Source organism: Crocodylus siamensis, chromosome 6, assembly GCF_052110815.1.
Source record: "Crocodylus siamensis isolate JL-2025a chromosome 6, ASM5211081v1, whole genome shotgun sequence".
Lineage (NCBI taxonomy): Eukaryota > Metazoa > Chordata > Crocodylia > Crocodylidae > Crocodylus > Crocodylus siamensis.
The window spans coordinates 1,936,623-1,948,795 of record NC_143400.1 but is presented as its reverse complement, the minus strand read 5'-3'; the positions used below and the strand labels follow the sequence as shown (position 1 = coordinate 1,948,795).

The following is a 12,173-nucleotide window of genomic DNA, read 5'->3' as shown; positions in this document are numbered from 1 at the left end:
TAACCATTTTCATTGCCCTCCACTGGCCTCTCCAATGTGTCCACATCCTTTCTGCAGCGGGGGCCAAACACTGGACGCAGCCTCCAGCGTAGAGGCTGGGAGCGCCGGGTCGAGGGGGGAGTCGTGGTGGCTGTGGGATCAGAAAGGGCTTGAGAGATCAGGACGTGCACGTCGCCCGTTCAAACCTCCGGGGCTCGGACACACGACGCGGCTCCTCCGAACACTGCGCCAGCGCCGACGGTCCTGCCTCGGGCAGGTGGTCAGACTGCACGGGCTTGGGGGCTCCCTTCCAGCCCCACTTCTCTAGGGAGCTCCCACCTCACTTTGCCCCCATCTCCTGTGAGCCAGGACAGAGGCCTCCGGGGTCCCCAGCACCTGCCCCCCCGCCCTCGGGCTGCCTCAGGCGTGCTCAGGCCCGGAGGCAGCAGCCGACGGGGCTGGGCAATGTCCAGAGGCTCAGGGCAGGACCCGGGCTCCCAATGCCCTGTGGCATCCAGGTCCTAAATCCCCTTGGGGATAAAACCTGCAATGCTGGAGGCTGCACCTGAGCGTCCTCCACACCCACTGCTGGTGCTTCCTGCCACTCCTTCCCTCTGCCTTCGCCCAGAAGCAGCCGCCTGCTGGCATGCAGCCTTGGCCCTGGATCTCCTCGTTGCTGCTGGCCCTCCTGGTCCTCATCCTGCTTCTCCTGCTGTGGGGCAGAGTCCCCGGGGGGCTGCCGCCCGGCCCCCTGCCCCTGCCCCTGCCGGGCAACCTGCTGCAGCTACGAGGCCAGCCCCTGCTCCACTCCCTGCTGCGGGTGAGCACGGCCCCAGCCCACTTCCTCCATGGGAGCTATGCTCCAAGCGCCCCTGCAAGCCCAGGCGCGCAGACCAGGCCGATGGGGTGGGGGGTGCCTCGCCGGCACGCCCCTGGTCTGGCTGACTTTTCCCGCTGGGATCCAGCCCTGCAAAACCCTAACCCTCCCCCCGCACCATGACAATGGTCCTGAAACCGCAGGTTTTGTACCAAAAAACCCCAAGGCAGCTCCGCCATGTTGCCCGCAGGTGCCCTTGTGCCTGAGTTTCCCCACCTCTGACATGGGAAGGAAAGTAGCGCTTGCCTGGTGTTTGCACGGTGTGGCCGCAGTCCCACATACCCCGAGGTCCCTCCGAGCCCCGTGATCTCTCCCCGTTGCAGCTGCGGGAGCGCTACGGCCCTGTGTTCACCGTTCACCTGGGGCCCCGGCCGGTCGTGACGCTGTGCGGCTACACGGCGGTGAAGGAGGCGCTGGTGGACCAGGCGGATGACTTTGGGGCGCGCGCAGAGCTGCCCACGACCCAGAGGACAAGCAAGGGCTATGGTGAGGAGCACGCCAGGCTTAAAGACAAGAGCAACCTGAACAACCTCCCCCTTCCCCAGCCCTCGGGGGCCCACTCGCGAGAAGCCGGGGGGGGTCTGCACTGGTCTGAGCTTCGTGGCTCACATGACTCCAGCAGCTGGGGATTGAGGGGGAAGCATACCGGCGGGGGCTTGGGTGATCCAGCTGCCTCTCCCCCCCTGCCCTGTTAGCCCCAAGATCCAGCTGGGCTTCCTGGCCCACAGGGCATTGCTCGGTCTCGCCTTGGCCGTGGCCTGCAGTGCATCATGGGTCAACCAGGGATCAGGGGCTCCTAAATCCCCCCCGTGGGCTGTCCTCAAGGGTGGGGGGCTTGGCCACCCACAGACCTGTGGGACACAGGCTGCTGGGTCAGCTCCGCTGCACTGCCTAGAGCAGCCTGGGCGCGCTCCAAGTTACGCCCTGAGCGAAGGGCTCGTCGGGAAGGGGCACGGAGCCGGCGGGGACGGGGGCGTCTTACCTTGCTCTTGCTGAGCCACGCGTGGCACCAGGCACCCTGGGCAAGCTCCTCTGGGCCCTGCCAGTGTCTTTCCTGCCTCAGGGGCGCCCGTGGACCCCACCTTCCTGCTGCACCGCTCCGTGGCCAACGTCATCTGCTCCGTGGTGTTCGGAGAGCGGTTTGACTACAGCGACTCCGAGCTCCAGGAGCTGCTGGACCTGATGCAGGAGAACGTGCGGCGCTTGGACGATATCTGGGTGCAGGTAGAGGCGCCGCGGCAGGAGCGGGGGACACGATGAACTGACCCCTGGGTCACCGCCTCCTTGCTCCAGCACCCGGGCCCTGATGCCCCTCCTCTCGTGCCAGCCCTGTGATGCCCTCACCTCACCTTCCTGCCCCTTTCAGCTCTACACCCTCTTCCCGTGGCTCCTGGGGCCTCTGCCCGGCCCCCACAACCAGCTCTTTGAAAACTTCAGCAAGCAGAAGAGGTACGTGGCTCGGGTGGTCCGGAAGCACGAAGACACCCTGGAGCCTGCAGCCCCCCGAGACTACATCGACGCCTTCCTCGTCAGGATGCAGCAGGTGCGCGCCGCGCGCGGGGGGATTGTGGAGGCCGTGGGGCTTGGTGTACAGATTAGCACCCCGCCAGGCCCCGTCCTCGCCCCTCGGCCTCCCCCCGGCTCTGCAGGAGGAGGGAGACCCCAGCACCCAGTTCCACCAGGAGAACCTCCTCGTCTCCGCCCTGGACCTGTTCTTCGCCGGCTCGGAGACCACCAGCTCCACGCTACGCTACGGGCTCCTGCTGCTCCTCAAGTACCCCCACGTTGCAGGTGATGCGCCTGCACTGCTTCTCTCCTACCGCCCCCCCATACTGGCAGCAAGGGGCCGGCGTCTGCCCCCCTCCCGAGCACCCTTGGCTGCTGGTGCTGCCTCGACCCCCCCCAACCCTGGGGGGTTATCGCCCTGGGCACTCGCCAGTCCCACCCGCAAGCAGCAAGGGACAGGGACCCAGAGAGGTGCAGCGACCTGCTCAAGGTCTGAGAGGGACGTGAACCCAGGTGTCCTCACCCCCAGCCCAGCACTCATCACACCTGAGCCCCTCCAGGCTCTGCCTAAACCCCCTCCCCACCCCGGGCCCAGGTCTTAGTGCCCAGGGCCCCTGTGCCCGTGGCCTGGCCTCGTTAGCCTCTGCCCCTGCAAAGGGCAGGGAGCAGCCCCCCAGCCGTGCCCCGCTCGCAAACGGCCCCGCGTGTGCTCCCGTGGTGCAGACAGGGTCCAGGAGGAGATCCAGGTGGCGGTGGGGCCGAGCCGGCTGCCCTGCGGGGAGGACAGGCCAAGGATGCCCTACACGGATGCCACCATCCACGAGATCCAGAGGTTCATTGACATTGTGCCCCTGGGGGTCCCCCGCATGACCACGTGGGATGCCCACTTCCGGGGCTACGTCATGCCCAAGGTAAGCCCCCAGCCCGGGAACCAGCGCGTCGGCTGCTCGCCCAGCCCCCGGCAGCTGCAAGCCAGCGGAGGGCTGCACTGAGCTACCGAGGTGGGGCTCGAACCCAGGACCCCTTCACCCAGCAGGGCGGAGAGCCTGCTGAGCACAGCCCATGCAGCTCCCTGGTATAAGAGGCTGGGGGCAATTGGGGGCCGGGGCTGTGTCCTGCCACGGGGCCGTGCAGCCGCCCAGCACGGGAGTAGACACCTGGGACTCAGGGAGGCATCAGCAAACAGGCGTCTTGCACCCCCCCCCAGGGCACGACCGTGTTTCCCCTGCTGAATTCAGTCCTCCACGACCCCACGTGGTTCCCAGACCCGGAGACCTTCGACCCCGCACACTTCCTGGATGACAAGGGCGGGTTTCGCAGGAATGCAGCCTTTGTGCCCTTCTCGGCAGGTCAGGCTGTGCGACTGTTCGAGGGGCCGAGCTCGGTCCCAATCGCTTCCCCAATGTGGGTCACCAAGGGGGCCCTGGGGTCCCCAATGGGCCTTGCATGGGGGAAGGGAATTGCAGCTCTGTTGCTCCCACGTATGAGCCGGGGTTGAAGGCTCAGGGGGACGTGGCCAGGGGAGACATTGCCCGTTGCCAGCCTCCAGCCAGAGGGAGGGTCCTTCCACCTCTCCAATGCCCCCCAGTGCCCAAGTATCAGCCTCCTTGTGCTCAGGACCTGTCACAACCTTGGCACCCATGAGCGGTGCCTCCGCAGACACGGCACTCGTCTGCCCCCGGGGCAGAGCAAAGCCGCCGTCGCCCAGTTCCCCACTCACCCAGGACCCCCGCCTGCTTCCGGGGCTCCTCTCGCCTTGGGGCCCATGCACACCTGAGCAGCTGGTCCCTGACACTGGCTCGTCTCGGCAGGCAAGCGGGCGTGCCCCGGAGAGGGCTTGGCACGCACAGAGCTCTTCCTGTTCTTCACTAGCGTCCTGCAGCGCTTGGCCATCGCGTCGCCAGTCGGCACCAAGGAACTGGACATCACGCCAGAGCACAGCGGGTTCAGCAAGGCCCCGCCACGCTACTGGGTCTGCTTTACCCCACGTTGGTGATCCTGGAGTATGGGCACCGCCACGGGGCCACAAGTCGGTCCGGAGCAGGCAGCTGCACCCGAGGCCTCGCCGTGAAATAGAGCCTGTCTTTGTCCACGGCCACGTCTCGTCTCGCTGCCTTCTTGCCCCTAGGAGATGGGTCCGGGCAGGGTGGAGAGCAGAGGGGCAGAGACTGCCAGAGCCAGCACTGCCACCGCCACTAGCCTGGGGTGCGATAGCAGGGCGTGCGGGTGGCAAACTCACTGAAATGAACTGGACTTGGTGTGTGTGCGTGCACATACGTGCCTGCATATGTTAAAGAGACTGCAGTGAACGGGATGAGGGGTGTGTCTGCGTATTTGTGTAAGTGTGCGTGCGTGTCAAACTGCAATGACCTGGACACAGCATGTGCGTGCCTGCACAGAGGGACACTCCCTGCCTCGGTTATCCCACCTGGCTGGCTGCCTGCTGCTGGCTCCCATGGGCGGCCCAGCCCTTGCACGGAGCACAGGGAGCTCCTGGGCACTGGGTGCAATGGAAACAGAGAATTCAGCCAGATCCAGCCAGGGGCTGAGCCTGTGCTTGGAGCCAAGGGGCGTAGGCGGCTGTAGGGCGTGGGTGTGCAGGGCATGGCCTCGGCGGCACGATGTCCTGCACCCTCAATAGCTGCGAGGGGGAGAGGAATGGGGGAAAACCATACTTGGACCCCATCCCTCCCTCGTCCAGCACTGCTCTCTGCCATGCTGGGACACAGGAGACTAGGCAGGATGGACCCGGGGTCTGAGCCAGGCCAGGGCAGCTCCTCGCTGCTTCCCTCATTGATGCTGCTCTGCTCTCCTGGCACTTTGCACCGTGCTCCCCCCCTGAGCTTTTCCTCTGGCTGCACCAAGCCAGCCATGCCCCCATGCCCAGCAGCCAGACTCTCTTGCGGGTCCCTGGCCTCCCAGCTCTGGGCTGCAGGAAGGCCAAGAGGGCCAGCGGGGTAGGGATCTTGGGTCAGGACCCTGACTCACCTCATGCTCTTGGTGGCTGTCTAGATGCCTCCTTCCCCCCGCAACACCTGAGGACAGACAGGAGAGTATAGGCAGTAAGGGTCTAAGCCACGTGCCTTCCTCTGGAGCAAGGTGGAAGGCAGGCCCAGCACCTGAGCCGCCCAGCCAGCTGGCGAGCAGCGCCTGGCTTAGACCTGCAGCTGACGTGACATGGGCATCGGCTCAAAGCAGGGAACAGACCCCGAACACGCATCTTCGCCCTCCTCGCCGGCCCCCGCGGACCTGCTCCCTTCCTGCCCGCCCTCCCCGCTCAGCAGCCCTCATGCCAGCCTACTGCCAGGGGCTTGGGCGTCCCCCCAAGAAATGGGAGAAGGGGTCTGGAGCCCGTCGAGCACAAGGTAGCCTAGAACCCGAACCCTGCCCGCCTGTCCCCTGCCCATTTCCGTGGCTGCCCATGCGCGGAGAACAGCGTGGGGTGAAAGGGGGGAGCTTGAGGGCAGCTGAGAGTTCAGCCAGAACCAGCCAGGCACTGGGCCCGCTCCCTATCCCTAGCCTCTGGGCTGGGCTCATAACCATAACCCTAACCCTGCAGTTTGAGTTAACCCTATAGCCTGGGCCCCTAATCCTAACTCTAAACCTCTGTGATCCAGGAGATGAAACCAGTGCGAGTTGCAGCAGCCAAGTTCAAAACCAGAGGGAGGGAGAGGGGCCAGAAGGGGAGGCATCCGTCCAGGCAGTTCCCCGGCAATGAGGGGTGGGGTTTCCATTTCCCGGTGTCTTTAGTGGTAAGGGACATCGCTTTCCCATGGATAGACGTCCCCCAGAAAGGAAGCCTGCCCGCATTGCAGGAATTCCCTGGCCTGAGCCTGCATAGTTGCCCTCCCCTGACCTCCACAGCTTGGAGTCAGCTGGCTCCGGGTCTGCAGAAATGCCTGAAATCCCCCAGCCCTGGCCCACAGCGTGTCTGTCGGGGAACTTGTTCCCAGAGAACAGATGCCACAAACTCGTTGCTCTGCAGCCTTTCCCAGCAGAAGCTGTTCACCGCTTCTGAGCCACCTCTGCATGGGGTGCTTCAAATCTAGGTCAGGAGCATGGACAAATGAGCAGCTCTTCCATGGCCAAGCAAGGCTGAGCACAGCTCAGGCTTCAGCTCCACATCTGACATATTCAAGGCAGCAGCAATCCAGATTTATGGGGCGAGTGCTCAGGTCCGGCTAAGGGCAGGCCCAGTTTGATAGCTTCGTCTCAGAGCTGGAGTCCAGGGCGACGCAGGTCACGCACTCCCGTCCCGTTTGGGTGCTGATGTGTGGATGGAGAGGCCAAGGAGACAGCGATGTTGTCGTCCGAGTGTTGGAGTAGCCAAGTGCCTGATGACATCTGAACGGTGGGGGCGCTTGTACACGATGTGTACATGATGTGCAGCTGCCTCATGGAGCAGTGGGGCTCAACCTTTTTTGTACCAGGACCCATTCGTAAACCTCAATGGGCAATCCTGACCCAGTAAATAGTTTAATTAGAACATAGCCCCCTGGTCTCTCACTCCCCACTCCAGGTGCCCCTCACTCCTGAACTGCTGCCCCCAGGCCCCCACTGTGTGGAGCCGAGGGTGGGTGTGTGGGGTGGGACAAGGGGTGTGGGGCATGGGGGCATGTGCCCCCCCACCAGATTTGTGCACCCACAATGGCATGGAGCTGCAGCCTGGCTGGACTGGCACGGGCAGGAGCCACTTCTGTGACCCAGTGGGCAGGACTTGGTGCAGGAAGGCACCCCACCCCACACAAAATACAAAAGGAAGACTATTTTTCAGCTACAGTGCAATCACCTCTATACACACTCCACAAACACATGCAAATCAGGGAAAAAATATTTTTTCAAATAAAATTAAAATAGATTATAGGAGATGTTTGACTTTTAGTACACGATTTGGTTTTTATCCTATTCCAGAAAGGCAACCCTCTTCCTCCTCAACCTGCACTGGCCCAGGAGTACTTCCAGGGGTGGGACATATGGACTTAAGATGGGGGTGGGGGACACTTGTCAAGGGGTGGGTCTACCGCTACAGCCTCCAACAGCTCACTAGAACTCATTAAGTGGCCCTCCTGCAGAAATAATTGCCCATCCCTGACAAATATGCACACGCGAGCACAAAGTTGATCAGATTCACAGGCCTCTTAGCATTGGGCTTGGTCTCCCAGCGGTTTGGCCTGGTGGACTTTGGAGATGCAGCCACTCATCTACCACCGAGAGTGGTAGTGGACGGGTCCTTCTCAACCTGGAAGGACATGGGCAGTGGGGTCCCCCAGGCCTCGGCCCTCGGGCCCGCACTGTTCAACATCTTCATCAGTGACTTGGATGAGGGGGTAACAAGCACCTGTTCAAATTTGCTGATGACTCTAAGATGTGGGGGGACGTGGGCACACTGGAAGGAAGCATCAGGCTACAATCAGACCTAGACAGGTTACAAGGGTGGGCGGACGAGAATAGGATGGGCTCCAACACAGACAAGTGCAAGGTGCTGCACCTGGGGAGGAACAACCGGCACCATACCTACAGGCTGGGGGACTCCCCTCTTGTCAGCACGGAGGTGGAAAGGGATCTGGGGGTCATCACTGACTCCAAGATGAACATGGCCCGGCAGTGTGGGGATGCGGTCAGGAAGGCCAACCGCACCTCGTCCTGCATCCACAGATGCATCTCGAGCAGGTCCAGGGAGGCGATCCTCCCTCTCTATGTGGCACTGGTCAGGCCGCAGCGGGAGTCCTGCGTCCAGCTCTGAGCACCGCACTTCAGGAGGGACGTGGACACATGGAGAGGGTCCGGAGGAGGCCACTCGCATGGTCAGGGGCAGCAGGGCAGGCCCGACGAGGAGAGGCGACAGGACCTGAACCTGTTCAGCCTCCACAGGAGAAGGCTGAGGGGGATCTTGTGGCCTGTTACAAACTAGTCGGGGGGACCAGCAGGCATTGGGGGAGTCCCTGTTCCCCCGAGCACCGCCAGGAGTGACCAGGAATAACGGTCACAAGCTGGCAGAAGGCAGGTTTAGGTTAGATATCAGGAGGCGCGACTTCACGGTCAGGGCGGCTAGGATCTGAGACCGACTTCCAAGAGAAGTGGTGCAGGCTCCTACCCTGGGGGTGTTTAAGAGGAGGCTGGATGAACATCTTGCCGGAGTCGTTTGACCCCAGTGCTCTTCCCTACCATGGTGGGGGGTCAGACTAGATGATCTGCTCACGTCTCTTCTGACCCTAGAAACTATGAAACTATCTCCTGGCAGCCTGCGCTACCGGCCTGGTATTCTTCTGCGAGCAAAACCAGCGGCAGAGACCAGGCAAGCTCCCCGCTGGACTCACACTGCTGCAGATCTTAGGGTATGGGCTGCAGCTGAAGCAGAAAGAGTTAAATAATTTGCTGAAGAGTGTGAGTCAGGTTTCCTCTCCCAGATCCTGGATTAACCAGGACTCGTTCCAGTTCCTTTCCTGGGCTCTTCCCCATTCCTGAATCAACCCACAGAGCTCTCTAGGGAGCTGGGTCAAGAATTTGGTCTCAAATAGTTTGGGCCCTAAGGCCTTTCCACTGGGCCACTGCCTCTTTCCCATCTGGTTCTGGAACCCAGGAGTCCTGACTCATTTGCCCTTGCTCAAGTCAGTACATTATTGAACTCACCCAGCTCAGGCTGGGCCCCCACCTGCCTTGCCTGCCTGGGTTGAGTGCACCTTCCCAGTCACTGCAGCATCTGACTCTTCTTCCTTCCCATTCATGCCAACTCCCAGTGCAGATAAGAGAAAAGCAGAGGACAGCAGGGGGCAAAGACCGCATGCCCCTGAGCTTGGCTGCAAAGCAGAAGTGCCCGGGATTATAACGTGGGGGTGGGGTTAAGACCAGGGGGTGCTGCTCTGTCCCTGCCGCGTTCGTTGCTGCAGTGAGGGGGGAAAAACTGCGTTGGAGGAACCTGGCACCTCCCATATGGGCAGCAGCTCACGGGGAATTTTGCTGACTTCCTCATTCCTCCTCCAAAGGACTTAGGAGCACGGTTCCCCTTGACTTGTGCTTCCATTTGTGCTCTTCTCGGCGTGTATCCCCCACGTGGGAAGATCCGGGGTGGAGGGAGGGGAGGAGGGGGTAGTGGTGCATTCGCACCCCGCTTTGATTCTTGCCCCATCCAAACATTAAAGCCAGCTGCCTAGGAGGTGCTGTGGCATTTCTATCCAGACAGCAGGGAGGGAGTCCATTGACTTCATGGCTTGCTGAAATCTCCAGGATTCCTGCCGCTTTCTTTGCTCCGCAGGTGTGGGCGACCCTCGCTCCTTCTGGATGGTCTTGGTGTCTTCATCTGACCCCACAGTCTTTCCTGCCCAAGCACAGGGGGGCTGGACCTGATGATCTTGAGCGGTCCCTTCCAGCCCCTAACGTCTATGGATCTATGTCTCACAGCTCGAACGATCCTTTCTCCTGCCACGCTGCTGTCTGTTAACTGTGCCTGGGGATCTCTCACCTATTTCCCAGCCCGACAGCTGTTTTTTAGCTCCAGCTAAAAACCTTAACTCCCATGTGGTCATCTTAATTCAGGTATAAAAATGACTTGGGATGAAGCACTGGAGCTACTGTCAAGATGTTCCAAAAGGAGAAATTTAGTTTTATGAACCTGAATAAGAGGCGTTCATTTAACTATAACAACCCTGGGGCTAATGAGATAATATCTTTTGACTGTTTTACCACTCCTTTGCTATCTCCGTTCCCACAGAAGCTGCTACTGCCCCCGAGGGCAACTGGGTAGTATTCAGACAAGGGAGTGTATGAAATCATTTCCTTTCATCTTTAAAAAAATTCTTTTATGAGGCTTCTCTGTGGTGGAAGAGTCTGGAAAGGCATCTGACCCCTGTGCTCTTTCCTGCCCAGGGCAGGCGGTTGGACTCGATGATCTGTTGAGGACCCTTCCGACCCTAGCATCTATGAATCTATGAAAAGCACGGCCCTGTGTTCACAGTGAACATCAGCCTGCCGTGGGTTGTGTTTCTCTGAGACTTAGACTCCGTGAGGGAAGCCCTGGTGCATCGAGGGCAGGAGCTCAATGGAAGAGCAAAAATAAACCCTGTGGACAGATTCTTTCAAGGCCATGGTGAGTGAAAGCAAGGACTGGGCTCTGACAGCAGTCCCAGATCAAACCCCACACATAGGCCACGTCACTGGTACTCATAGGAGGACCTCCAGGCACACAGCTATGACCCTGTTGGCCACAGCACCACGCTTGGCGATTATTCTTAATGCAAGATCCACCATGACACAGACGTTATCTCCTATCTAAACGACTCCCATTACTTCTTGATGCTATCATGTGTTCTTTGAGGATGCTGACACGTGCTGTGTGAATGACCCCTGGGAATGCAGTCATCCAGACATGTCTGTACAACAGACTGGACCTTACTGTTCTCGACTGCTCAAATTTTGAACTTCCTCAAAAACATCAGATAATGGACAAAGAGCATGGAGCCTGTTTGGTGGGGGCTCATGACCAGGACCTCTGGAGGGCTCTGCAGTTTGCCACTTCCATCAGTGGTCATGGGGGGTGGGTAGAAGTGACCGAGATCCTTTGGGTCAGAGCTCTTTCAATTCAGGTTCTAGTGGATATCTTGTGACTTGGCTCCCTACACACCTTCCTCCATCCAGGTGTTGACGCGACTAATGGGGAAGAGTGGAAGCAGCTCCAGCATTTCTCCACCTCAACCCTGAGGAATTTGGGGATGGGGAAAAAAAGCACTGAGGAGAGGGCTGAGGCGGAAGCCCACGTGGCAGAAAGCCACCTTGGTTTCTCCCCAAGTTCTCTGCTCTGTGACAACGAAATCAAGATGGGCCAGCACAGAGGAGTCACACCTCAGCCTGTCTCTTTAGGGAACCTGAGCTGGCTGCAGTCCTGAGGGAGGGGGGAACCTGCTCCCTCTGCCCACGGGACTGGTATCGGCTACCTGGGGGGCTGGTCTGCCCGGTAACTGGTGATGTACTTCAAATTGGTTGGCGGACAGCCAACCGGGGCTGGCCTCCACTGGACCAGGTGAATGAGGTCACGGGGGCTATAGAAGTTAGGACTGCCGGGGGTGGGGGCCGCAGCCATGCGGGGGACACAGAGGAGCCTTACCATCTGAAACTGGCTCTCTCCCACAAAACCCATGAGCAAGGAACGGCCCGCCTCCAGAGGGGATTTCAGCGGCCTCTGGACGATGCGTGTAAGTGAGCGACTCGAGATCCGGTAGATCTCTAGCTGGCAGTAACTCAGATGCGGGATCAAAAGGCTACCTCAGCCAGACGGTTTCCTCTTTAGGATTTCTAGGATATTGCTCAATCCTGTACCCTAGTTTCACCCTACCCCGGTAATCAATGAAGTCCCCCTTTGTGACTGGTGTGGGAGACTTGTTGAGGGGTGGGTCTAAATTATGCCTAAGAGACCCCTTAGGTCTGCAGACTAAGGGAGACTCTACTTTTGCCCCCCTGACTTGGGGAAGTGCCCCAAGCGCCTGTACTGGGTCGAGTACCCACAGGACTTTAGGCCTGTGTTTCCCCGAGGACACAGGGCCGAGACAGTCCCTTCTCGGGGTGGTGGCAGCTACGTTACCCCCAGGCTAGCGAGGGTGCTCCGGGAAGGGGTCGGCCGGACGTGAGGCACCCCCGGGAGGCGCTCGCAGCCTGGCAGGTGGGCGGGCGCAGGGAGGTGGGCGGCTCGACGCAGGAGCGCCCCCTACTGGCCCGCCACACAGGCAATGAAAAAGACTCGGTCATTAACAGCTAGAGGTCCACAGATGCTGGACTTACGAAGAGCCATCCAGGCCCAGTGCTAACCGTGGCTTTGCAGCCT

The 12,173-nt window shown here is 60.4% G+C and overlaps 1 protein-coding gene across 1 annotated transcript; it reads left to right on the top strand.

The window, feature by feature from the left end:
* Positions 1–625: 625 nt before the first annotated feature.
* Positions 626–4,478, top strand: LOC149860390 (cytochrome P450 2B1-like). Its single transcript, XM_090051396.1, has 8 exons — positions 626–799; positions 1,180–1,445; positions 1,903–2,080; positions 2,223–2,399; positions 2,506–2,647; positions 3,086–3,273; positions 3,570–3,711; positions 4,174–4,478. The coding sequence occupies exons 1-8, from the start codon at positions 626–628 to the stop codon at positions 4,356–4,358; spliced, it is 1,452 nt and encodes a 483-aa protein (XP_089907522.1). The 3' UTR covers positions 4,359–4,478.
* The last annotated feature ends 7,695 nt before the right edge of the window (positions 4,479–12,173 follow it).